Consider the following 26858-nt stretch of genomic DNA (forward strand, 5'->3'; position numbering starts at 1 on the left):
TACCGAGGCTCAACCGCACGCAAGGAATCCTGGTTAATCGTTCAAAAAATGGCGGGTAGCAGCGCTCGTAAAGAGAGCGAGATTGTACAAGTTCTAAAAGACGCTTCTTCTGTCAGAGAGATTGAAAACAAATATCGCCACATTGCAATCAAAGACATACAGCAAGAGACAGATTTTTCAGCATGTGTTGTGAAAGGTAAGCCTATAAAGAGTCGACTCACTTAACTAGACTCTCGAAATTTATCAGTCCCAGGTCAACTGGGCTCCCAGATGTAAAAGAATGAATTCACTTTATTATTGCTTTGAATCGCTTTCACATTCAGTAACAGGAAATGCCAGAAATGTAGCTTTCAATTATTTTTCAATAAGGAACCCACGCATAATATTTTTAAAAGCAGTTCTTAATCGTTGCTGAATGACATGTAAGCTTAATTAATAGGGTTGTTATGTTGTGATAATTATTTGATGACGTACTCACAAGCTGGTACTTTTAAAGCTTACATGATTGTATTCAGTACAGTGTGCAGCAATTTGCTGTAAGCCCACAAACTAAGGTAAAAGGGTTTAGCTAACTTCAGAATACCTGGCACTTATTTAAACCTTTGAAGAAAGATTTTATGCCTTGTTCTGCTTGATATAAGATAGCCAGGGGTATAACATAAAAAAAATATTAATATTTTTGCAAGAAAGTGGACGGGGAGAGGGAGCCAGGAGATATTCATCACCTGACAGTCCTCATAGCTGTCTGTCATACCTTATAAGGGTGAATTTTGCATTCAAGTCTAGTGGCTCAACAGGCTGGTGTTTTATCTCCAGTTTCTAACTACAGATTATCTTTAGTTATGTTATTTGGCACCAAACTGTACTATTTCTTTTACAACTTTTTATTCACAGGAGAAATAACTACTGTTTATCCAAGTGTTGTAACATCTAGAGGCAGGATGATGAAAGTCTCCCTGAAAGATGTCGGTGATGACGACCAATCACGTTGTGGTAATGATTCTGGTCCACGACGTGCCATCTCTGTCTTCTTGAAAGGAAACTTTGTTGACAGTTTCAAGATAGCGAAGGAACGAGATGTCCTCGTGATCACGGGCGCACAAGTTGAGAAGTCCTCCAGAGATGGGCATCGCTTTAATATTATCGCTGACGAAAGCAATGAAGCCCTCAAAATATGGATAATACAAGAGCCAGTAATCAAGAATAAAACAACTACCAATGGTGGCGGTGCAGAATTTAGGACCACAGCACATAGCGCAAGCGATGGTGGCAATAATGAATCACCAAGCAAGAGGAGCAGGCTTGACTTGCAGCCTAAAGCTGCAGCAGTATACACAAAGCTAGCAGACTTGAAAGTCAACAGTGTCGTCAATGTGTATGGAGTGGTGAAGTTTTTCAAGAGTCCATTCAAGACCAAAGGGTCTGATTTTGTGTGTACCTTAAGTTTAGTTGACCCTTCTCTTGATTCCCTGGAACAAAGTTTTAAGTTGGTTCTCTTTTCAAAGTCCAAAGACACATTGCCGTTGGTGAGGTCTGTAGGGGACATTGTTTGTTTTCATCAGATTGCTGTTAGTGAGTTTAAGGGAGAGTTGCAAGGGAAGTTCCTGCCACAGTCCTCATGGTAAGTGAAAGCAAGTGTTAATAAGGAAATTATTCCAATGGGTCAAAAGATTTGAACCTCAACAAATCATCAGAAAAACGGTTAAGTCTGCATACAGGCCTAGAAGCCTAGTGGCCCATCAGGCTGGTGCTTATCCTGGTTTTGTTAGCATGAAGTGACTAGGAGTACCGGTACTTCTACTCTCCCCCACCCCCCTGGATGAGATGCTAGTCCATCACAGGGTTATCTCCAGCATTTACATGTAATTCATCAGTACCCATTTATACACCTGGGTGAAGAGAGGCACTGGGTGAAGTGTTTTGCCTAACAACACAACACATTTCCCCACCTAGAGCTTCAAACCCGAACTGCTCCCTCAGGAGTCCAGCGCACTAACCATTAGGCCACTGCACCACCCCACGGTTCTTGTGTAAGCTCTGTTTAATAGTGCAGCACGTTTTAGCATGAGGTCACCAGGTCTTCACTGTGGGTTACAGTACTCATTTGTGATCCAAACAACACTCTGAGAACTGTTGTCAGTTTAACTTTCACAAATGGTAACCATTTCTTCCAAATTGCAACTTGTGTCAAAATTTATTACTGAAGCTCAGCCACTTGGAATCTAAAAATGAAAAATAAAAATGAAAATGGCTGTTAGTTTATAATCAAGCACGTAAGTTCAAATTCTCAGATAAAAAAGTTTGTCAATGTACTGAGTTTTCTTTCTTTCTTCAGGCTTGTGTTTGACATAGATAGCTTGGATACATCTCAAGCAAGATCTTCTTCCTCCAGGTCATACAATTTGACCGACCGTGAGAAAGACATCATTGAAGAATTGAGATCATGGGCATCCCAAAAGGAATCTCTCAACAAGAAGTTTGCCATTACTAACTTGAAAGATCTGAGAACAAGTCAACTATTCATAAACTTGCTTTGCCAAGTTGTGTCAAAGAGTTACACCGAGTCAGGTAACGGCATTGTACTGACATTATGGGATGGATCCCTGCCTGCCTGTCAGTCAATCCAAGTTGAACCAATCAGTGAACAGGGGCGGCTGACATCAGATGACCTTCTGCAAAAGTCAGGGGGGAGGTGTGTGGAGGTGTTTCTTTACGACAACCATGTCGAGGGAGATGTGAGAAACATCCGTCCTGGTGACTTTGTCTGTATTAGAAATGTCCATCTCAAGGAAATCAAATGTGATGCCAGTTCGACAATAGATGAACCCAAGGTAAGATGTCCAAATATTAATATTTATTATTGTTATATAGTTAGAAATTTTTCACCAATGGCATGGGCTCTTATTGGCTTATCTGAGGTCACATGATGTCTAACAATGAATTTTTTTTGTTTTTTTTTAAAAAAAAAAAAAAAGTCTAACAATGAAAGCTGTTTCCCGCCAAAAGTCTCTGAGCGGGCAACATTGCATTATCTATGACATGTCATCAGAGGGTAACATTGCAATGTTACGTGTACCTGCGAATGTTGACCGAAAAATGCCTATAGATATAGCCTGTATAGCAATTTTGTTTCCTTCTTCACCCCGGGAGGCGGAGGGGGGGCCGGCGACAGAGAGGAGGAGGCACAGCGGTGACACCGGACCACGAGAGGGGCCGGCCACAAGGAAAAAAGGGGGTTGTCTTGGGAAACAAAATTAACCTCCCCGGACGTGTGGCGGCCGCGGCCACCGCAGGGAGGAGAGAGGGGAGGAGGGAGGAGAAGCGAGGGAAGGACGGAGGCGAACCGGGAGGGGGAGGGGGGGGGGAGAGGACGGGGAGGAGAGAGGAGGAGGAAGGGTGAGTCACGGGGGGGGGGGGGGGGGGGAAGGGGAAACAACTGTACAAAATATAATTTATGTTGGCCATGTTTGTCATGTTGGTACAATGAATGATATCCAATGGCTGCTAAGCCAGTAAAAAATCTGGAAATTCATTTTCCAATGCTCCAGTTTTTAATAACGTGGGTTGCATTTACGATGGAACATTACTGCAACCACACATTTTTTTGTGTAACTCTTTTTCTTCCAATCGGTGCCCCCACAGGTCAGCTTGATAGTGCACAGAGGCACAATATGTGGGCGAGGTGTGGAGATCCTGTCAGCGAGTGATCCAGTGGTCTCCTTAAGCACAACAGTCAAGTTAATATCGGAAGCGGAAGCTTCAGTGAACAAGCAAAAACAACAAGCAGATGTAATCAAGAGTAAAGAAATGGAGCTCGAGGGTGATAACAGACCTACGGCAACTGGCAGTTGTGTTACACAGGAAAAGAGTAGTGAAATAAATGAAAACAGAAATCAAAGTTATGTCACAAATGAAGTCACAACTGAGGTGAACAGAGCCCTTCAAACATCGTGCACAATTACAGAGCATCCATGTATCCCTTTCACTTCTTTGAAGGACATCAAAGCTTGTGCAACTGTCCCTTACAAGTTCCGCTGCAGAGTAAAAGCAGTGATGTATCTTCCATCTGATGTGAAGAATTTCGTGCGGAGATCTTGTCAGTCTTGTAAATACTTACTCGCAGAAAGTCCTGGCAAGTCTCCCTCAAGTGGTGTAAATTCATCTGCACTGGTTCTGTGCCCTCAGTGTAACCAAGAGACAAGCCTTGTATATTTGTTTTCCTTTATTCTTGAGGATGAATCTGGCCTTCTTCACGCAATGGTCTTTGACAGTGATGTCGCAACTTTCTTTCCTGAACTTCCATCGCCTGAAGATTTCTTAGACCAGTCTAATCTTCAGGAGACTGTACATGAATGGATGGTATACATGACGCAAAATCCAGCCAATTCTATTGAGTTTATTAACCAAGATCCTGGAGGCAACAAGAGGCCATGGCTAGAACTTTGTATTTTGTCGTATTTCCCTAATGAGAACCAAGATTGTAAAAAGGTGTTGTACAGAGTCTTTGATTCAACATCTGTTACTGACAATTAAATAGTAATTACAGAAATAAATGACATTGGCATCAACTTTATGATGCAATAGTTATCTTCTGCTTCCTTAACTTTCTTGCAAGATTTTTCTCATTTTTCCATTAAAACAGTTGTGTTTCATCCTTCAGTTTGACTCAAATTAATAAGTTGAGGTAATATGTAAATTAGTGATCATTAGAAAATCAATTCAGACACAATGCCTGAAGAAACTGAAAAAAAAAGCAGCTTCCCCTTTTAACCCTCCAAGTTTATTTTTTTCCTTAGTGGCCATTTGGCCACCGACTGTTCAAGTTTGGTCACCAGTGAAAAATTTCAGTCGCTGAATTAAGCTCACGCTCTCAATCCTTCTTCTCAATTTTAGTTGCCAGGCTGGCGACTTCAGTTCCAATTTAGTCCCCAGCTCCAAAATTTTACAATGGTCTTAACTTGGAGGGTTGCTTTGGGAAAGTAACACACATTTTGCTTGCTTGTGCATTTTAACGTTTTTGGGTTACCGGTACATCATACTTTTGTTTGCAGATGTCTTGCCTGTGCCCTTGCCCATCAGGCAAGTTTGCCTAAAAAGTTACTTTGCTGCAGAAAATGTATTTGTCCTGGGGAATCCGACAAAACTTTTTTCTAGGCCTGTCAATGACTCAATTAAACCATTCTTGGGGAACAGAAAATAACGCTCCATTACAAGGTGGAGAGAATCAAACAGTTCTACAATCACATAATCAGCTGTTTTTCTTTTTTATTATTATTATTATTCAGCATTAATAAACTTGTTGAAGACCAACAAAACATAACTTAAAAACAGTGATTGTTAAAAGTACACCTACTGGAAATACATGTACATGTATGAGCAAAATTAATTATTTATCAACTGAACAAGGAGTCAAAAAATTCCAAGTACCGGTATTTAGGTTGTCTTGTAGAAGAAATTTGCCACGGTCTTATTGCACAGAAAATGACAAAAGTAGAAAAGGATTTTATCATTGTCACATTTTTGTACGTAAAAAATGGATTTTGCTTATGTTGCAGCACTGTTCATTAGTGGTGTAGTATAATTTTAATTGATATAAATTCTAATTACTAGTCACTACAGCAGGGCTGCAAACATAATTTTTTCACTTAAAAGGCCATAATTTATGTTCTACTAAGACACCATCTCGGTCGGACAAAACAGAATTGTGGTAAGGCATCACCAATCTTGTTTAGTGACTTACAAAAGCTTAACACAAAGTGCGATTAACTCACGGCAGATTTTTATACATCTTTGCCGTAAAATGATTTAGGATCCAAATATTGTCTGAACATCATGTCCGACCACACTTGGGATTTCGTAGGACGAGCAAATTTAGTTGGTCAATGTCTGATGACCGTCTGTTATTTGCAGCCCTGCCACAGACAGATTTGCAATTGACCATGTAGCAAACATCTTCCAAACATAATCACAATATTTGTGATGTAAATTCTTGTTAACTGCCTGTGATTAACTTCATTACATTTGATATATATGTAGAGAAAATTTTTTATAGACAGCTTGTTTCTCAGCCAATAAATATAAATACAAGAAAGATAAATTGTGGAACTGCAAGACTGAACAGCCTTGAGAACAAAAATAAAAGTAACATTAATATGTTAATAAAAAAACGTAAATATGGGTAACTAAAATATGTTGACAATTTCAAAAGTTTGTTTTGGTACATTTGTTGTAGTTTTAATATAATGGGTACACATGGAACAACTGGGCAAAATAAGACTTGAAAAAGTTAATTTTCATTCTACCCTTGGAGAAAAAAAAAATTACAAACACTTTAAAGATGATTTCCAGTCCGTACTGTGCAATCTCCGCCTGCAATGTTTGTGAGTCTCACAAACAGAAGAATGTTTACTAGCAAAAATAAAAATTCCGGGACAAAACTTACCTTTTTCTTCATTATAAACGCCAGATATCCTTGCAAAACAATAATAACGAGTAAATGAAGCTCGATGGTATTTTAAACGGACGTTTTAGCTCATCGTGAATTCTTAAACGAAACTATCCGTAATGGCGAACTAAAAAACTTCCTGTACGCTATCACCGAAGTGTAACGTTTCAACGAATTCAAAACAAAAATGAAAACAAACCCTGAGCCTGCGCTGTACCGACTGGAAATCATCTTTAAGCCTCAAAATTAACACTTTTTTTTCCTACTAGTTGGACATAGACAATTGTTTTGCAGAAAAAATGTTGATGTTTATATTTAAGACTTAATAAAGGGTTCACTGAAACCTTTCACATATTTTGCTTCTTTCCATGTAATTTTCTAGATTTAAAATAGGTGATTATTAGTATCTTACATTAATTGTTCACTTTTATGTTATCTCTAGGAAAAACGCTCTTCTTGAATAAAATTCAGATTGAAGTTGACCAGTCAGGCTAATATTAATTAATTCCATGTCACATTTTGGAAATAAAAATGATAATCTAATTTCCTATCTGAATTGCTATTTATATTTCTCATTTGCAAGCCAGGTCCATTGATACTTTTGTTTTGTTAGCCAATCAAAATAATGCGTAATAAACCTAAGTGATAGTATCATTATGATTATTTTCATGTATGACCAACAGTAATTTCCTGTTATATAAAGAAAAGCTTTACCCAGCTAAACTCCACCTAAATAAATAAACTCTGTTGCATGCCTACAAGAATGGTCAATGACCATCATGTGAAAAATGTCTTCTATAGGCCGCTTGTACTACTTGAAAAGGAATTTAGTGTCTTCTTGATTTTAGCTTAAAAATAAATAAAATTATAGGTTTTGGACTGCAATCCTTTTGAGTGTTTTCTTTAACAATAAAACTACTCGCCCTCTTCCTATGAGCAATGATCAACTTGGCTGTGCCTCATTCACTATTCACTCTCATTGTGATTTTTAAAGACACGCAAACTCTGAAATTCAAACCTCGGCCAACGGTTTGCGCTTTTTTCCTGTTGTTAATCATCTTAGCAGACCTCTTGGGAAACAAGTTCACTTTAACCGGGTCAAAAGGTCACATCTGTCTGTTGTGACTGGTTGATTTTGATCCATTTTGTTTCTGTTTCATTGGCTGTTGCCATAATTATGGTTGAAAGCAGTGAAAAGGGCAATCGCTGGTTGATTTTTGAATTTCAGAGTTCGCATGTCTTTGAATACCGCAATAACACAACCCAGTGACTGACTATCTAGGCAAACTCACAATCTGATTGGCTACATAAGTGCTTGGGCTAGCTTGTAGTCTAACTGTTAACTGAATGAAGTAATCAAAATTATAGTACCGAAGGCCACCACAAACACAGTTGCAAAGTTATCAACTGTGAAAAAAGGTACATGGAAAAAATTACTCCAGCCTAAAGCTTGGTTTAGATTTAAAAGATTTGATTACAAATGTGCAATCTGATTTTTGTTACAACAAAAGTCAAAATGCAAAATTTGTTCTTTCTTGGATCAAAGCCATGCTTCAAACTGATGCCAGTGCTTTGCTCATTTTAATTAATTTTATTAATATTCAGTGGAACCCCAACTTCTTGAACCCTTGATTTCTTAAAGGGACTATGTCACAGAGATTTTGCGGATTTTTGGTCTAAACAGTTCTTAAATTAGTGGAAGGCAACCTAACCCATAATCCCTTTAAGCCTCCCGATAACTTAAACCAAAAGTCTTTTCCCTTGAATAGTCAAAGACTGCAATTTTACCCAACCCATTTCTCAAGCTCTGCAATCTCTCAAACCAATTGTGTTCCCCTGGGAGGCTCAAGAAATCTGGACTCCACTGTGCATCAACTGGATAAAGACAATCTTATACCACAGGTCACCATTTTTACTAATGTTATATAATTTTATTATAATATTAATATTAATATTAACAGAGCTATACTGATTAGGAACATTACTAATCTTGTTTAGCCTTTGTCTTTAAATTTTGCTTGCCTGGGCGGCACATAATAACTCTGGGTTGCTCTGTTAGGTCTTCTTTGTTTGGAATAACCACTTGAATTTGGACTTGATCTCCCTCTGCCTCCATCGGGACTGCTACTGTAAACATCTGTAAAACAAATTAATATAATAATCAAGACCAAAAAAATAAATAAATAAAGAAGGTCCCCAGTACGGTTTTCATATCCTGCCATCTCCACTACAATTTTCCTTCTACTTCGTCATCTTGACGGCTTTGATTAGCTAATCCTGCCAATCTGATCCAAACCAGATTTTTTCTTAGTCCCTTACCTCAACAAAAGAAAAAGCCTTTTAAGTGGAAGCACTTTCCCTCCCTGCACTTGTGAGCCTCTCTATGGGTATTGTTTTCTTAGCAATTTTTTTTTTGCAAATCTTCGATTTATTTTAAAGCTGATCTTTGTTTTACAAATTGAAATGGTTTGAATGTTTGGGCCTTGAAATGGCTTCCTGTGGTTTTGCGGCACTTGTCTGTAAGTCACTGTTGTCGAAATCGCAGTGAAACTGTAGTCAAATACCAAAATTCAGTAACAATTCTGTAGTGTTTATGAGTTTTGACTGTTTTACAAGTACCGGTATACCTGTACGTTCAATTTGACCACAGAAATTTTGGCCAATTTTTGGTCAATTTTAGATCTTCACTTCAATCTTAAAGATCTTTGTTTTTTCTGCGGCGATCTTCGCGTCTTCGATTTCTTTGGAACTACCCATAGGGAGGCCCCAGGGGGGGCACTCTGGCTTGTAAATGACGGGGATGATCGAAGGATTTTTTGGGGGTTGAAATTTTCGATTCTGGGATTTTTTTTGGGTAGGAAATTTGGCAAGTATTTTTTTGGATGACTTGATTTAGATAGGGGATTTTTTTTGGTATTAAAAACGAACTAAAGTGCCTTGGCATTTTTATGGTATGATGAATAAACAAAACAAGCGTTCTTTGTGTTATGTTATTGCTGCTCCTGGCAATTTAGGGGTAATTTGACAAGGGATTTTTTGGGGGTTATTTTTGGTCCAGGGATTTTTTTGGGTAATGTAGGAAGACTTAGGGATTTTTTTGGGTCCTGAGTTTTGCCTCCATTCGATCATCCCCGTCATTTACAAGACGGAGTACCACCCCCCCCCCCCTGGGAGGGAGGCTCACTGGTCTTAAAGTTAATGACTAAAAGCTTTAAGCTTACCGGTATTCTTTCTTTCCAAGTGACTGGCAAGACAGTGGAAAACACGGATGATGCATGTCAAGTAATAACAAATACTTGATGTGCTGTTTTATGTGATGGTCACAAAGATCGCAATTTTATTTCCTTCGTACATTTTTGTCACCAGACTTCCTGGATATCAGTTCTTTTTAGTGACATTTCCTAAATCTCGCTTCATAATTATGATCATGGATCCACATGTCCCGTTCATAATGACAATCCTGAATCTTGTTCCCTTTAAGCCACCGTGTCTCCCAGGGTTAAAAAATCCCATTTTATTCCAAGAAGATGACGCTTTATTAAATGAAAGAAGGGTCCTTACCTTGTCCTTGGGTATCTTTCACTCCCCTGACATAATGCACCCCAGCCCCAGTAGCCACGCCATAAGCTGCCTGACCAGGGCCCCCTGAGGATGTCTGTGGTACAGCCCCATAGTGCACTACAGGCTGAAAGGCTGCTGGTCGTACTTCCTGGTACTGCACCTGAGCTGGCTGCCAGTGTACTTGAGTGGGAACTGGGTTTGAATGAACAATAGTTGGCCTGGTTACAGCATGGAAAGGAGGCTGTCCAGTCACTGGGATGACAACTTGGGGTCTGGACACCATACTGACGGGTGTCGGCTGTGCGTAATAAGGTACCGTGGCAACAGCGCCTGCAGGTTGAGGTTGTGCACTGCCACTTTCTCCCTGAAAGATAGAAAATCCTTCTCAACAACATTACAGTGAAACTTCACAACCTATTGGGACAATTTTCAAACATCTGCAAACATGATCATGAAGTGTCTTGGTTCAGCTTCTTTTAATTAAATGGAAGCTACAATGCAGTAAGAGGGATTGTATTCTACCAACCCTAAATTTGCTATTCTTTCATCCAACAAATAATTTGGCTTTAAAATGAATGTAGATTGGCAATAACTAGAGTCAGGCTATCTCAAATGTTGTAATTGTTCTGCCAGTATAGATTCATGTAGGTTCACTTTAATGGGAATGTACCAAGGAAAGCCTAAAGATGAACATTTTTACAAGATGCACCATTGAAAGGGACATGGTCAGCGTTCTTACCGCGCTGACCTGGACACTAGTTTTCACGTTTTGAAAAAAGACCACTGTGGACTTTTTTTCAAAACGAGCCATCAGAAACCTGCTTCGATCTTCTCAGTGTTTTACTAAATGGGGAAATTTAGAAAGAAGAAAAAAACACTGAGAAGATTGAAGCAGATTTCTGAAGGTTCTCTACGCATATTTTGATTTCGGGTTAAGGTGGACTTTTTTCAAAACGTAAACGCTGACCATGTCCCTTTAAGGGATGCCACAAACAAGAGCCATCTTAAAGGAACAATGATCAAAAACATACATGCTTGCGGTTGACGGTGCTTTCCTACAGGAGGAAGCCATCTGCAGAAGCATAATGTTACGCAAATATTTACGACAACTGTGAGCACCATCTGGACAGCTTACAGTGAACACAAAACTGGTCACCTTTCTTTCAAATTAAGTTGTACAATGCATGTTTTTGTGCGTTATAATCCCTCCATACTCACCCAGGCGATAATTGGAAAAGGCCTCAGGGAAGAGAGAGGCACCATGTCACAGCTGTTATGAAAATCCAGGAAAGACACCACACAGGAAACACCATCAGCTACTAGCTCCTCCATCTTGGCACTGTAATACTGCAGTATTTAAACAACATGGAATGATTACACTGCTAGGGCCTTGTTATTTTTTTTATTATTATTATTATTTTTATTTATTTATTATTATTGCAACACCAAAAAAAAAAAAAAACACTACTTACAAAGCAAAAACATACGCTAGTTACAATACTACTTACAAAAACAATACTTATACTACACTACTTACTATACAATAATTTTATAAACTACAGTTTTTTATTACTACTATACAGGTTTTTTTTTTTTACACAATTTTGCTTTATAATACACGCTTACACACTAGTAACACTACATAACACTACAAAAAATTACAAATTTTCCGCCTAATTTTGAATTATCCTACTTTACCTACAATACTTACATGTATATGCTTCAAATAAACAGTGCGGATTTAGAATGTTATAAAAGAAGTCTTACAAAAGGAAAGCCCACGTACGCTGAAATTGGTCTAAGCATTTACTAGCGATTGCACTCTCTCTAAGTAAGTATCTGCAATTTGTTGTGAAGACGAAGAAGAAACAATCGGAAACACAGTTCATCTTGGTCACCATTTGTGCAGAAAATATAGTGCTTTCCCAAGATAATTGCAAGGGCCTTATGCCGAACTCCAATGAGTGACTCTGCATACCCAGCTACCCTCCTGTATGGAATTGCTATTGTCTTGAGGCAAAGCTAAATTCTCAGAACTATCACTAAAAGAATGTATAACAAAGAGTATGGAGAATTAATATTTTGAACTTTTAATTACCTGTCCATCTCTCCAAGGAGCCAAACAATGGTCACCCTTCTTCCATCCAACCTAAAAAGAAAATAGTTGTTGTTAATGAACAATTAGATTGACCTTTAAACTACTGCAAAGTGGAAGGTGCGGTGGCCTAATGGTTAGTCTGCTGGACTCCAAATTGAGTGGACTTAACTGGAATTTCCATCCCAGGGGGGGGGGGGGGGGTACTCGGGCTTGTAAATGACTGGAATGATCGAAGGATTTTTTTGGGTTTGAAATTTTCGATTCTTGTATTTTTTGGGGTAAGAAGATTTAGCAAGTATTTTTTGGGGTGACTTGATTCAAATAGGGGATCAAAAAACAAACTAAAGTGCTTTGGCTCGGCCTTGGCGTATTTATGGTATGATGAATACCAAACGTGAGCGTTATTGTCCCTCCTGGCAATTTAGGGGTAATATTTGACAAGGGATTTTTTTAGGGGTTATTTTTGGTCCAGGGATTTTTTTGGGTAATGTCGGAAGACTTAGGGATTTTTTTGGGTCCTGAGTTTTGCCTTCATTCGATCATCCCCGTCATTTACAAGTCGGAGTACCCCCCTGGGATTTCCATAGGTTGGGGTGGGGACATTTAAACCAAAAAAACATCTGTGGGAGGGGTCTGGATATTTTATGGAACAATACAAACTGTGAAAGAATTTTGAAACTGTATGTCTGAAACATGAAACACAATGGTTACCTGTGTTGCAGGCATCTGTGTGGCTACTGGTTGCTGAGGCATGGTCTGCTGCGGTGCCATCGGCTGTTGTGCCATCTGAGCAGGACGGAGTTGGTACACAGGGTATGCCTGGACTGGGGGTTGGGCTTGCTGGGTATATTGGTATTCCTGTGTCATGCTTATCTCTGCCTGCTCTCTCCCTCCCTGTTCCACAAACTGTTGAGGTTGACTGACAACAAATTGGGTCTGCGCACGCTGCGACTCCATTGCCATGGTAACAAACTGTAGGTGTTGCTGCTGTTGTTGCTGTACGTTAGGAGGGGTTACATTTTGAGGTCTAAACTGTTCAGGTCCTTGGCGGTAGTTTTTCTGCCACTTTCCCTGTGCGGCATATTGCTGACCAGCATATGAGCTACCTTGAGGCTCCTGAAATTGAACTGGCTGCGGAATCTGACTTGGAGCTTGTTCCTCTGCATACTCATGGGTAACAGGCACAGCGCTAAACCTTACAATGGCGTTGTCTTCCTGGGCTACAGATGGCGGGCTGGCTGGACTGGAATACTCAGCTTCGACCTTGTCATTGTTCACCTCTGCCTCTTGCGGCTGACTGTGATGTTGATAATGCTGATGATGGTGTTGATGATGTTGTTGTTGCTGCTGCTGCCGTTGTTGCTGCTGTTGCTGTTGTTTCTTCTGAAGTCTTGGCGGTAAACTTTGATTATATTGTCTAGACTCATGATCATGCCTTCTAGAACCTTTCCCCTTTGCTTGCCCAGGATTCTGCTGTTGCTTATAATATTGTTCCCTCTGTTGTTTGGACTGCTGCCTTCCATCTCTGTGATAACTATGTGGTGTTGTTTCTGGCTTTGGCTTCTCGACGTCTCTTGGAGTGGCATACTCGCCCTGTGCATCACCCTGCTGTAATCTTGGAGGTGGAATATTCTCAGCCTTCTCAACTTTGGAATCCTGCTTGATATGCTGCTTTGGCTTTGGCTTTGGATTGTCGTTTTCTTGTTTGAAGGGTGGTGGTCTAGGTGGAGGTCGTTCCTGCTGTGCTTCATCTGTTTTCTGGTTTTCTGTCAACTTTTGTGGTCTTTGATTTTTTGTATCTGCAAGCAAGAAGTCCCAACACAACAATCAGAAAGCACAATAAAATTATATCTCTTTAAACTTCAGTCTAACTACATGTCTACAATTAAAATTTCATCTCTTGACCTTCAGGAAAGTAGCTACGAAAGCACTTAGCTGGCTCATCAAAAAGCCCAGCTGGCTCTTCTGTCCTTGGCAGCTCTAAAATTAGCCAGCAGCTGGCCCTTAACAACAGCCCTGGATCTCCGCACTTTCAAATCATATTGTACCACATGTATCTGTTTCTTAACAGTGAAATACATGTACAACCAACCTTTAACTGTTGGAAATTTTGTTGACAGGAAGTCCCATAAAGCTGGCTCTGATGGTTGTCTAGCTCTGTAGTCTTCCATATCATCAGTGCCATCACTCTCAGGCCTTCCTCTTCCTATTTACAACACAAAGAAAAGATTGTCTACCAAAATAGTCCAAAGTAACAACTTAAATTACACATGTTTGCCCTTAACTTATTCAAACAAAACAGTATTCTTATCAATTTTGTTGGGGGGACTCTGAGGTATTTTCTTTGTGATAACAGAATTGTATGTCAATATGAAAGATGGTTATTGTCGGTTTAGAAAATACAAGTTATTTTGCTACCTGACTTCAATAAATAAATTGTACATAATATTATTTACGGCCATGATGTTAGCCCTCCAACTGCTAAGACATTAGCCCTCCAACTGCTGCGAAAAAAGGCTAACTCCTCTTAAGAGTTTCATTTGGTCTACAACTCAGTACAATCATTACTTAACAACTATGTGTATTATTTTCCTTTTTATTCTATTTATTACTTATCCATTTCCTGGCCTACAAGGCCAGCCTAATTAACAACAAGTCATTTGTCTTACCAAGTGGTTCACGCCTTCCTCCACGACCTCGTCCCCTTGTACCTCCTCTGTTTGTGTCCTACAAAGTGTAATAACATTAACCATAAGGAAGCAGCTTCATAAAGCCATGTTTTTGATCCAGCTTCACTCAGCAGAGTACAAATAGTGCAAGAAAGCAGTACAAATGCCATTTTGTACTCTAGGAGAAATATAAATGGTTTGATACCATTCCTTAAGTCCTCTAGTTCTATCCAACTATGCATAAGCACTAAGCAAATTTAACGCCAGTATTTTGGAAAGGAATTCATGGGATCATAATCTCTTATAAGCCATTCAATGGGTGTTCAGTATATCATAGATTTTCTTGTCATTTATATTTTGACTCAACCTATGGGTTTGCTAAAACACTGCAAGATTTGAAAAATTATACTGACACTAATACTACACTATAAAAATTAATTCAATCCCTGAATATGGACTCCTATTTCTTTATAATAATTATTATGGTCACTGTAATCATTTTGGTTATCATTACGAAATTGATGTGTGCCTTACACAGTATAACTGAGTGCACTACCCCCCTTCTAAAAAAAACCTCAAATCAATGATAGGGGGGAGCACACTCGGCACTCAATTTAAAAATTGAACATGACAACTTCCTATTGTACAATATAAATTTAGTACAAAGATCTCAATTCCCAGATAAGTACAACTCCACAAAGCATTTGCCTTACCTGAGTCCTCAAAGGCTGTCCTCTTGCTATTGGTCTTTCTGTCCTCTCACTTTGTTCTGTTCTGCTGTTGTGTCTGTCGTCACCAGCTTGGCTTCCTTGTCTTGGTCTATCATGATTCAGTGACTCGGAGTTAAATGTTCTAGTCTCTTTTTCCCTTTGATTATTCAAACTTGTTCGCCCATCAGCAGTATATCTATTATTGTTTTTCTCATTATTCGCCCTCTTGCTTTCAGTTCTTTCATCCCTTGGATGATTTGGAAATCTCCTTGCTGTACTGTCTTTCTGTTCTTGATTGGCAGGCCTGTTGTTTCGTCCATTGTCAGAGGTTCTGGATTTCTGTGGAGGACCGCTCCCCTCTCTGCTCTGAGAACCTTTGGGTTTCTCTGTGCTGGATTGTACAACCCCATTCACTGAAAAATAAGAGAGTGAAATTGTTTTTACTCTTCGTACTCAGTCTAAATACAGGGGTACCAATATTCTATAGCATGATAAATTTTGGAAAAATTTTTTTCGAGTTCCAGATGGGAAGTACCCTTGGCTAATTATTCAAAAACAGAGTGACTACAAGAAACAAGCTTGGCTAACAGGATATTGATTGATTGATTGATTGATTGATTTTGGACTAGTTTGAGTTAGTTTGTGATAACATGCATCATATAGCAGACAGTGTCACGTGAAACAGTGTCATCCTATTAAGTGATTTGTCTTTGTTCTGTCAATGCCTATGGCAATTTTATGTACCAGTCAGTTAAGAAGATTTGTAGTGAGATCACAGCAATCTTCTGCTGGTCTGACTTAAGCCTGCTTTATAAAAGATAAGTGTTTAAAATTTCATTTTGAGTAGTGACTTTCAGCCAGAATATTGTCTTAGAAACTGCAAATGCATTCACACAATTACAAGTATAGTTTTCAAACTTAACAATTTGTTACAGAAAATATCAACTGTCAAATTCTCCAACCTTTAGTGTTCTCTGCAGTTCGTCCTTTATTCTCACTTCCTGGCTGTATTCCTTGGCCAAAAGGTACAAATGGGGGAGGCCCATCACCACTGACAGTCAAACGAGAATGTTTGGCTAAGGTCTGTGAAAACAATCACAATCAAATCTTGTATATGTTGCAGTTAATTTTTGATCTTAGTTAATTTTTTATTTTAACTAGTTAGTTTTTTTTCTAACTAGTTTTTTTTTTATTCTTGGTTAATAAGTAGAAAAAGTAGAACACCTCCCCCCTTGATATCTCATACCCTCCCCCCATCCTTACTAACCCTCCCCTACTATCTGCTGTTATCCCTCTCCCCTAAGTACTATCATTTATTTTTTTTTATTTTTTACTAACCTGCACTGGATTTGAACTCTCAACCTCTGGATTTGCTGTCCAACCCCTTATCCACTTTGCCACGTAGGAAACGTTGGGTGAACCACTATTTTTTTAAAATATATGATACCCTAACCCTAACCCCATTATTTAACTAGTTAAAAAAATCAACTAGTTAGAAAAAACTAACTAGTTAAAATAAAAAATTAACTGAGATCAAAAATTAACTGCAACATATATTTAAATGGTTCCACATTTTAGTCTGTGAATGAAACCCTTGTGTGTTTAAACTTTCCAGACAAACATTAACAAGATGTTGCTTTTGTTCTTCTGCAACATCCTCTTCTGCAACATCCTCTGTTTTTTACTAGTCCACATGACTCAACAAATTGAAACCCACTGTTAGAGATCTACTAAAAAGCCTCTCTCTAAATTAAAGGTTTGACTAACAAAGGCATCTCTAAAGCCAATATTCGATCTGGTAGTTGCATTCCAATGAAAACAATAGTAAAATGGATAGATGTATTAACAATCATGACAATAATTGATTACCTTATTCAGCTCCCATTTTTCCTTCAGCTTCTCAACTTCTCCTCCCAAAACCTTCATGTTTTTGGAGTCCAACATAAGGAAACCTTCTTGAACAGTAATAGTGCCAGTTAAACACACCTTGGTGCCAGGAGGTATTGACAAGCTGTTTGAACAAAAGAACAAAGAACAGGAGAACAAAATTATTTTACTTTATAATATTTATAACTTATCATTTCTAACTGTGAGTGCTGGAACAATTCTTATTTAACAGGCAATTGGATTTTCACAAAATCGAACTGTGAAATGATAGTTTAAAATAACTGAGAACACATAATACATAATTTCAATTGAACTGGTTGGATATAGTCTTATTTGGAGTTTATAACAAAACAGTCTTCTAAAAACACATATTTAGTACCTACACCTTATAGCATATTAACAATTTTATTCATAACATATGAAACTGACCCACAATCAATTTCTTGATTAAAATCTATTCCCATCATGTCCAATTTTGATCAGCTTCAAGTGCACATCACTTCACAACTTTATCACATTTCTTCCTGATTTCAAATTATTTATTCTCTTCTCAAGCATTATAAATATTTTTCATTCAATTTCTTATTATATTGTTAGAAATTATGTAAATCCTCTATATTGTAGAATGATCGATGTGGTTTGTAATGTGCAGTAAAATCATTAACATGCATCTGCCATTTCATCAACAGATGAATATTTCATTGGTCAATTATATACAGTTTGAAGAACATGTTTAAAAATTAAAGAAAGACCATCAGCATAAACAAGCCACTTGGGCACTGCGTGACACTGGCACGACCAAGCCCTTTGAACATTGCGTGACAATGGCATGACCAAGCCCCTTGCACATTGCGTAACACTAGCATGACCAAGCCCCTTGCACATTGCGTAACACTAGCATGACCAAGCCCCTTGAACATTGCGTGACAATGGCATGACCAAGCCCCTTGAACATAATTTGCTTGACACAAGCCTGACCAAGCCCCTTGAATACTGCATGACACTAGCATCACATAACCCCTTTTACAGGGCATAATCCTCTCACTAGCTTGACCTACTAGCCCCTAAAGGTCCTTGAACAAATTTTTTGACAGGCTTTTAAATTTTATTTTGCAGGTCTTTCCTTCTCCATGGCCACAGTTTGGTAGATATCAAAATAACTAAGGGTGCGTTTCTTTGGGAAAATCCAAAATTGGATTATTGATCTCAGATCACACGGATACTTTGCTCCCAAAGAAACGAATAATCCGAAAATGGATTTTTTGCCATGACAACCCCGTAAACACATTTCGCACAGAACATAAAATATCAGCACAAATTTATTTTTCGTCGAATGTATCCTAGCTAAAATAATTTCAGCATGCAAAATCTTTTACAAAAACCACACGTCGAAGTAGATCTTCTTTAGCGTTAAGTACAATGTGGCGAGAAAGCATCTGAGAGCGAAGAATGATTGCGAAATGATCAGTGCAAATTTCACTCGTGACAATTTCAAAAGGATACAACTTCCGTAGGCACACAGTGGCTGTTCTAGAAAACCTGTATCCCGTTTAAAATGATACTACATACCTATCTGAAGCTACCGTTTCCTTTTATCGTGAAATATTTTTGTCTTTTGATCGAAATAACCGCCTAAAACTTTCCGTATGGCAGTGTTTACAAAGAGCGAACCTGTATTTTCACAGCAAAGACCGCTGGGCCAAGGTACTTTTTTCGAATCCTTTCCCAAAGAAACGCACGGATCATGAATCCTAAAAATCCGGATTCAGATATGATCTGATGTATCCACTCGAAGTGTGGATTCTTCAGATCATTGATCCAAGATTAATCCATTTTCGGATATAGGTAAAGAAACGCAAAATCCGTTTTTGGATCAAGAATCCGGATTCGGATTTTTCCCAAAGAAACGCACCCTAAGTGACTGCAAACAGACCGGAGTTTTTCACAGAACGCACATTTCACTCCTATAATTTTTACTATAATTATTATTATTTTTTTGTCTTTACCTGAGGTCTGGGATGGAAGAAATTTCCAGTGCATGGCATGTCAGGTGTCCATCTGTCAGCTGTATCTTGAGCAGTCTTGGTGCATTGTTTGACTCTTCATTTGCTTTTGGGGCAGAGATATTACGTAGCTTTTGCACCTGAAGAACCATAGGACCACTGACCTGTTGGCAGTTAAAATCAAACTAAAGCAAAATGCACATTTAAGGTCTTGTTCCATTGTAGGTGATTTAATTCTAGTGGATGGCCTTTCAGTATAATTTGTCAAATTTATCCATGTTTGCCTGCTACTTTTCAGAAACAGACATGGCTACTTGTTTCACTTAAGCAGCAACTATTGTGTCACTTTGCGCAGTTCCGGAAAATGCACCCAGCCAAGGAAGCACCAGGAAGGTTATTTGAAGTTTTGAGAAGAAGGGTTCAACAGCCAAAGTTTTAAATGACAAGACTGTGCATATAAAAGCTACGTGTAAACTGGTACTTGATGAGGTGTACGTGGAGGGTTTTAAATCAAAAAACCTTCCAAGCACTGATAGGGTATGGATATTTTTTTAACAACAAATTAAAAGGTGGATGTGTTTTAGCAAATACAACTTCAGCATTGACTATGCCCAGTAATAATGATTAAAACAATAAACCAATACATACTGTTTGCAGCTTGCCTTTGTTGATGTCATCGGGAAGATGCTTCAAGCCATACTGTTTTAAGTCCAGCTGGAGGAGGGAGAGATTAATTAATTCATTGATTGATTGATTAATTGATTGATTGGTCGATGGATGGATTGATTGATTGATTGATTGGTCCATTGATTGATTGATTGATTGATTGGTCCATTGATTGATTGATTGATTGATTGGTCCATTGATTGATTGATTAAATGAGGACAGCCATTAGTGTTTTTCAATGTATCTAAGGTTTGTAAGTGGTAGAAATTTTATTTGCTGTAGAAGGGTGCTGGTATAGGAAAGGATTTTAAACCTACCCAATTCCCCCTATTTTCCAAGCTTTTATAGGCAGTAAAATTCACGCCCTATAAAATTTCCGGCCTTAACCCCTACCTGGGGGCAAGGAACTAAGAGGGTGAAAATTTGTGCAAAAGACAGGGGTTTTACCCAGCTCTTGGCTTTAACCTTCATCCCTGCTTTATCAGCTTTCTGACAAGGAGATCCAGGGGGTATAAACCAGTTTTCACACTTGGGGTATCTGAAGCCCAGGAGGGATACTTGCAGTATACATGATGGGGAGGTCCGACGTATTTTTTTGGGTTGAAAATTTACACCCTCTTTATTTTTTTGGGTCAAGAGATCTGTCATGTATTTTTTTAGGTCTTAAAGACTGTTTGATTGAATAAATCAGTATCAAGGTACTTTTTGGGGAAGAAATCTTGATGTCAGGTATTTTTTTGGATCTAAAATTTCAGGCTCATGTTTTTTTTTGGGTTCGCAATATGAAGCTCTGTCGGACCCCCCCCCTTGTCATGTATACTGCAAGTACCCCCCTGGGATCTAAAGTGAACCTAGTATGAGGGTGCTAATGGGGGTACCCAATTGTCAGTTAACTACTAATTTTTAGGCCAATTGTCAGTTAACTGCTATTTTTTTGGCCAATTGTCAGTTAACTACTAATTTTAGTTATCTATTAACTTTCCCATTCTTATGGTGGATTTCCACTGACGCGTAAATTTTTATGTGCGTGAAAAAAATTAGAGAAAAAATATGAACGACCTGCGTAAACGTGTACGCAAGCCGTTCATACATTGTCTCAAATTTTTTACGCACGTAAAAAATTACGCGTCAGTGGAAATCCACCATTACAGCGAAAATTATTGTGTCATAACCTATATTTTGTTTACTTCAGCACGTCAGTGATAAAAAATAAAAATACAGGCATGCATGACTCTCATGCAAGTGTATTGCCATTTTCATAATTTCGATCTCACGAGTATACCTTTGAAAGACCTAATACCCCTTTTGTATAATATTAAGGAAAGTTCTTTGAATATTTTTTGTGCAATGGTTGTTGTTCTATAAAATGCCAATTTTTCATGAGTATTTGCTTCAAGTTCGGACTGTGTTTGGTACTGCTGGTTGGTATTGCGTTACAAAAGGCAAGATTTAAGTTTTGGTTGGAGGGTCTACTTCCTGATTTCAAAATTAACTTCCAAGAGAGTTCTTTAGACTAAGCTTTATGGGTAACCTCTCTCTATAAAATGTGATTGGAAGTGCTTGATTTTTTCCAACCTCGTTCCCAGGGCTTTTCTCTTGATTGGATTTTATCATCAAATTTTGTTTGACAGGAATTTGTTCTAAGCAGTCTCAGGCGTCCCCTGATAAAACCTTTAATAACTTTTGGTGGGTGACACGAGGAGTAATAAGTGTACTGACACAAACCCTGACTAGTATGATGCGTCCGCCATTTTAGTGCCCATGGCAGTTCCGTGTGTAGGCAACAACTTAAAGTCAAATGCACCGAGTCCAAACTTTTCCGCTTGTCGTTTGACTGATTTCCATGAAATCGATCAAATGTTTACAAGCTATGTCCATTGAATTGTGCTTTACCATGTCAAGCCGTACGCGAACTCTGTTTTCGTTTGAATGTCGATCCTTCGTCATCATCTCGATAAAAACTTAGAATAACTTTGACCACACCCGAATTGACGCCATCACCATGCGGAGATCAACATGTGCCTGGGACGACTCTGGTACCTTCCGCATAATTATAATATCAGTTAATATGCCACCTGGTCACGCAGCGGGGCAGGTAAATGCCACGAAATGGCTTTGGTGTTAGGAAAAAACTTGTTGTTTTTATAAGCAGCAACAATCGTATTCAGTAAAATTAATAGAATGTAACTTAATTGTTAACGTTTCATTTATCAGTTAACTACTAATTTTTTGACCACATATCAGTTAACTACTATTTATTTGGGCAATTGTCAGTTAACTGTTAACCCCATTAGCACCCTCTAGTATAGCTCTCAGGGCAAGTAACAATGCTCCCTCTTGGACTATTAGACTGTTAGGGACTTAGAAAAGTTTACTTTATCAATAGCTAAACCTGAATATTCTCAGTGTGTAGCACCATTATTATAGTTATTGCAAAGGCCCATATATATAACTTTTTCTTTTTAGGCTGTGCTTTTTAATCCTTTTTCAATTCATTCATGCAGGCCCACAAAAATATATACAAAGTCCTGAAAAGCTTACAATTGTACAACATGGATACAGACCCATCGTTTATGAAATAATCACTCATTAACCACTTTGTACAGACACATGGTAGAATGTAAAAAATTACAAGTTTTATGCTATAATATGCAATGCACTTTTTTAGCCGGTTGCTTCCAGATTTTGTTCTGTAAATGCGCCTTTACGCATAAAATGGAGCTCCCAGGGTCGTGCAGTTAGCAAATAAGAAAGGTGCGACACGAAAAATAAACTTCATCAGAAAATCAATTGAGAGAAACCAAAATAATGGCAGGATATTCCATCACAAGCCGATTCACAATGCATTAAACTTTAAAATGTTCATATTTAATGAGCATTGGCCAACAGCCCAAGCGACAAGTAAATTCTGTCTAGCGGCGTTTTAAGATCCGATTGTACTGTCCGGGACTTGACAATTTGAAAAACAATCCAAACAGAACCGAGCAGAAAAATTTATCAACAACTTGGCGGTACATATTTCATTCGCCGCGTACTCACATTAAGGGCTGCCTTCGTCAGTTCCTGCAAAGATGGCTTCTCTTTGTTGCAAGCCTTTTCACATTCTGCAATCCCTTCGGAGGAGAGAAACCTGAAAGAGGATACGATCATTTTATCGACAGAAACCACAACAGTTATTAAAGTGAATCGCGCATAAGATCCACTCGACAAGCGTGAAGCGCACACGAGTGACCGCAAATTCATCAATTTATCACCGAAATGAGCATAAGAAATCAAACGCGCACAGCAAAAAGCTAAGCGCAAAGCCACGCTTTATAGAGAATAGACACAAAATATGCGAAATGAAATACTTTACAATTCCAAAAGAGGACCTACCATCCATTTTCTTTCAACTTTGCCTCCATGCCACGACGAAATTCTTCCACTCGAAGACTCTACAACGAGAAACCGCTGAATGGAAACTGTACGACTGCATGCTCAACCCTGGATCTTGCGAGAAGTCTGGGAAAGAACGTTTTGCGCCCGTATTAGCAGTTACCATGGTAACATGACGTAGCATCGGCGAAGCTGGAAGACAACGGTTCGAAAAGAAATATGGCGGCAGCAAAACCTCATCGCAGGAATTCAACAGGCAGTGCTTGCCGTGAAAGTACCGAGGATCGGCTGAAAAGAGAACATTTTTTACACCCAAACTCCGATCAGATAAATTTGAATCTTCTTCTCCAGGCGGTTCTTGATATAAACGATAAATTGAACGACAAACAAGAAGACAGAATGGCCGATGAAACAAGAACGACGACTTCAAAGAATGATTGGGAAAGCGTTAAAAAAGAAAGAGATTTCGACGACAACGCTTCTAGACATTCCTCGGTGTCTACAGCTTCTAGATCAAGGCCTCGAAGTGCTGTACATCTGAATGATTCTCGCCGCCCGCCGCCTCTTGATCGCAAAAACATGTCGTTTAGCAATACAAAGGTGGATGCAATTGATCGTGAAAACCAGAGACTTTTAAAGGAAATAACTCGAACTAGAGGAAGACCAAAGTCTGCTCAACCCAGGAAGGTTACTTCAGAACCCTTAAGAGTACAAACATCGTCCGAAGTGAACAGATACAGGTTTCAAAGAAAAGTTGATATGGAAAATCAGGTAGGAGAACTATCAAGCTTATACTTTAGAAGTATAAATATCAACCTTAAAATTCATTTGAGAACACGAAATTCGAACACTCTGGAACGTATGAAGGCCTTTATTCTCCCTGCTTTCCATTCAATAATCTCAACTTCATTCCAAACTTAAGCATTTTTACAGGGACCTATAATTACAAAATAAACACCTCTTTTGGTAAACCTTTTCTAAACAGTGTGTCGCGTGATGAATTAATAATGCATAATTTACTGACGCGTTCAATCCTAATATAGTTTTCAAAATTATTCAGGAAGATATAACTCGATTCAAACTTTGTTATTATTGTAGCAGAAGAGCAAAATCGTTGATTCCCAGAAATTTCTAGAAAGAAATTTCTAGAAAGACTCCAAGCCATAAGACCAACAAGAAGTTTATCCAGAGACTCACTGCTCAAAGAACATGTTAAACAGAGACAATACTCAAAAACTGCCTCGAGAAGATTAAATTTTTTTTAAAAAAATACTCATAATGAAGTGTCCATTGTTCAATAAACAGAATATTTTTTTGGTGACCTTATTTGCTTTCCTATAAGAGTTTTTAAATTGTTATCGTTTATCTCTGTCTTTTCCCAGAAATTTCTAGAAAGACTCCAAGCCATAAGACCAACAAGAAGTTTATCCAGAGACTCACTGCTCAAAGAACATGTTAAACAGAGACAATACTCAAAAACTGCCTCGAGAAGTCGGCCAAGCAGCGCAAAAAGCACTGTATCAAGTGTCAGCCAACTTTCACGTTCTTCCAGTGAATCAAGTTTAATGATTGGTGATTCTGTCAGTGTGACAAGTTCTAGGATATCGAGTGGCTCGCGGCGATCAGCGCAAAGAAGAGCAAACTCTAAGCCTGTGTGGGAATCTGGATGGTGATCTGTAAATTATATGCTAAAATACCAAACTTAAATTCATGAATAAACAGTTTTTCATAGACACAATATGTAAAAGAATCTTGTATCAAAGGGAAACTGCGTTTACATTACCATATTATTATCTTAAAAGTAAATGAGTGAATGTATTCAAGCTTGTTACTGCTAGGTTCATTCTGTACATAATTTTATAAAATAAACGAATTCTTTGCATGGCAGCTTGTTACTTGTTATATATATATATGCACCTTTCTGTATCGTAATAAAATATATAGTAATTATTGCAATCTAAAGAATTTTCCTGTAAAAAAGGAGTCAAATGCAAAGACTTCTCAAGTTAATGCTAGGAAGTGGTTATCACTCGAGTGTTGAAAGTAAATATTCACATTTGCATTGGTTTTGTATTGCTCTGCTTAGTAATTGGTTAAAAACTCTCGCACCACTTTCTCAGCTAATCAGAAGTAAAATCAAAATCATGAATGGCTTGCGCAAGTTTTCCCAGGCTTCTAACTGGTTGCCTGTATTTGCTTTGAGTTTTGATTGTTCCTTTGGATTGTCTGTGTTCTTTGTTCTTGGTTTCATGTCCTTTTTCAACACTATTGAAAATTGCTTTCTCAGCAATTATTATAAAAATATATAATAATAGACTTTATTACTGTTTTAGGCAAAAAATAATTACAACAGTATTACAAAAAAGTTAAATTAGTAAAAAAAGTTATATACAAAAGTATGATAGAAACTACATTTAAATTGACTGACTGTAACGTTTCGCTTCTGGTACGATGAATGAAGTCTGGTGCCTCTTTGTACGCAAAATGGGCACATGTATATATACTTAAATAACTAAACAAAATATAGCAACATAAATAAATTATTAGTATAAAGGAGCACTTTTCACTCTTTGAAATTACTGGAAATTTTAACACACCTCCTTGTAGATTTTGATTCTTGCCAGTTCTTTAGATATGACCAGGCATAACTAATCGATGACATCAATGAAATCAATGAGTAATCGATGGGTAATCAGTTGATTAGTCATTGATTATTGCCGATGATCAATGAGTAATCGATGACTAATCGATAGGCCACAAAATTTTTGGTCATCGATTGCATCGATCAGTCATCGATTGCATCGATTAGTCATTGATTGCATTGATTACTCATCGATATAGTCTCGTGGTTGAAAACCGGAACTTGTAAAAGTATAACACGCTATAACAATCTAACAATATCATGGTAACACGTGAAAAAAGTACAGAAAGTAAAAGTGCTTGCAGCTGTTCCTGTGCGTAATGTAAGTGCTTATGATGGCTGTCTCCCTAAGCCGAAGCAGTTTTACTTTGCTGACAAACATCCACCGACCAAAATCTATAACCACGTAGTCGATTCTTGTCTTCGTACTTGTTAGTTTCATTTCCAGACTGGTTGGTTTTCCTGTTCAATTGTTTTGTTATTAAATAAAGATTTGGGTAAAGTGAAATATTGAAATATCATCTGTATTTGTGCTTAGCCCTTCACGTCTTGATATGCCGGAAGGTTATTTGACCTTTTGTGAGGGCGTAATTTCATCAACAAGAATGCCAGTTATAAAGCAAAATATGACTTACATAGAGAAAAAAAAATCACAAAAAATGGTACAAGAAAGCAAGGAATGTGTCTTTTGTGTGCAGTATGATAGTTGATGAGTAATCGATGGGTCATCGATCAGTAATCAATAACATTAATAGGTAATCAATTACATCAATGAGTAATCGATGTCATCGATGAGTAATCAA

General features: G+C 38.2%; 3 protein-coding genes across 3 annotated transcripts; 2 read left to right on the forward strand and 1 right to left on the reverse strand.

The window, feature by feature from the left end:
* The first annotated feature begins 19 nt into the window (after positions 1 to 19).
* On the forward strand, positions 20 to 5355 carry LOC144654489 (protection of telomeres protein 1-like). The gene is made up of 4 exons (XM_078514642.1): positions 20 to 196; positions 895 to 1621; positions 2336 to 2835; positions 3623 to 5355. Exons 1-4 carry the CDS (start codon positions 49 to 51, stop codon positions 4531 to 4533), a joined length of 2286 nt encoding a protein of 761 aa, XP_078370768.1. The 5' UTR covers positions 20 to 48; the 3' UTR covers positions 4534 to 5355.
* A 19-nt stretch (positions 5356 to 5374) lies between these two features.
* On the reverse strand, positions 5375 to 23498 carry LOC144654301 (uncharacterized). Its single transcript, XM_078514401.1, has 14 exons — positions 23415 to 23498; positions 23079 to 23169; positions 20022 to 20087; positions 19377 to 19537; positions 17353 to 17494; positions 16446 to 16566; positions 15487 to 15896; positions 14774 to 14831; positions 14197 to 14310; positions 12816 to 13903; positions 12105 to 12155; positions 11225 to 11353; positions 10007 to 10370; positions 5375 to 8582 (listed from the first exon to the last, which is right to left on the reverse strand). Exons 1-14 carry the CDS (start codon positions 23441 to 23443, stop codon positions 8440 to 8442), a joined length of 2967 nt encoding a protein of 988 aa, XP_078370527.1. The 5' UTR covers positions 23444 to 23498; the 3' UTR covers positions 5375 to 8439.
* Positions 23499 to 23588: 90 nt separating this feature from the next.
* LOC144654407 (cilia- and flagella-associated protein 97-like) lies at positions 23589 to 25301 on the forward strand. Its single transcript, XM_078514550.1, has 2 exons — positions 23589 to 24185; positions 24797 to 25301. Exons 1-2 carry the CDS (start codon positions 23634 to 23636, stop codon positions 25085 to 25087), a joined length of 843 nt encoding a protein of 280 aa, XP_078370676.1. The 5' UTR covers positions 23589 to 23633; the 3' UTR covers positions 25088 to 25301.
* Positions 25302 to 26858: the final 1557 nt, after the last annotated feature.

The sequence above is a fragment of the Oculina patagonica genome, chromosome 5, assembly GCF_052425735.1.
Source record: "Oculina patagonica isolate OP01 chromosome 5, crgOcupat, whole genome shotgun sequence".
Classification (NCBI taxonomy): Eukaryota; Metazoa; Cnidaria; class Anthozoa; order Scleractinia; family Oculinidae; genus Oculina; species Oculina patagonica.

Bases quoted from the DNA above. Each gene is read 5' to 3' on its own strand.
- LOC144654489 (XM_078514642.1), top strand. From the start codon at position 49: ATGGCGGGTAGCAGCGCTCGTAAAGAGAGCGAGATTGTACAAGTTCTA. The intron at 197-894 runs GTAAGCCTATAA...TTTTATTCACAG, and splicing joins TTCAGCATGTGTTGTGAAAG to GAGAAATAACTACTGTTTAT. The intron at 1,622-2,335 runs GTAAGTGAAAGC...TTCTTTCTTCAG, and splicing joins TTCCTGCCACAGTCCTCATG to GCTTGTGTTTGACATAGATA.
- LOC144654301 (XM_078514401.1), bottom strand. From the start codon at position 23,443: ATGGAGGCAAAGTTGAAAGAAAATGGATG. The intron at 20,088-23,078 runs GTGAGTACGCGG...TCCCTCCTCCAG, and splicing joins TGACGAAGGCAGCCCTTAAT to CTGGACTTAAAACAGTATGG. The intron at 14,832-15,486 runs GTAAGGCAAATG...TACACTTTGTAG, and splicing joins GACAGCCTTTGAGGACTCAG to GACACAAACAGAGGAGGTAC.
- LOC144654407 (XM_078514550.1), top strand. From the start codon at position 23,634: ATGGCGGCAGCAAAACCTCATCGCAGGAATTCAACAGGCAGTGCTTGC. The intron at 24,186-24,796 runs GTAGGAGAACTA...GTCTTTTCCCAG, and splicing joins AAGTTGATATGGAAAATCAG to AAATTTCTAGAAAGACTCCA.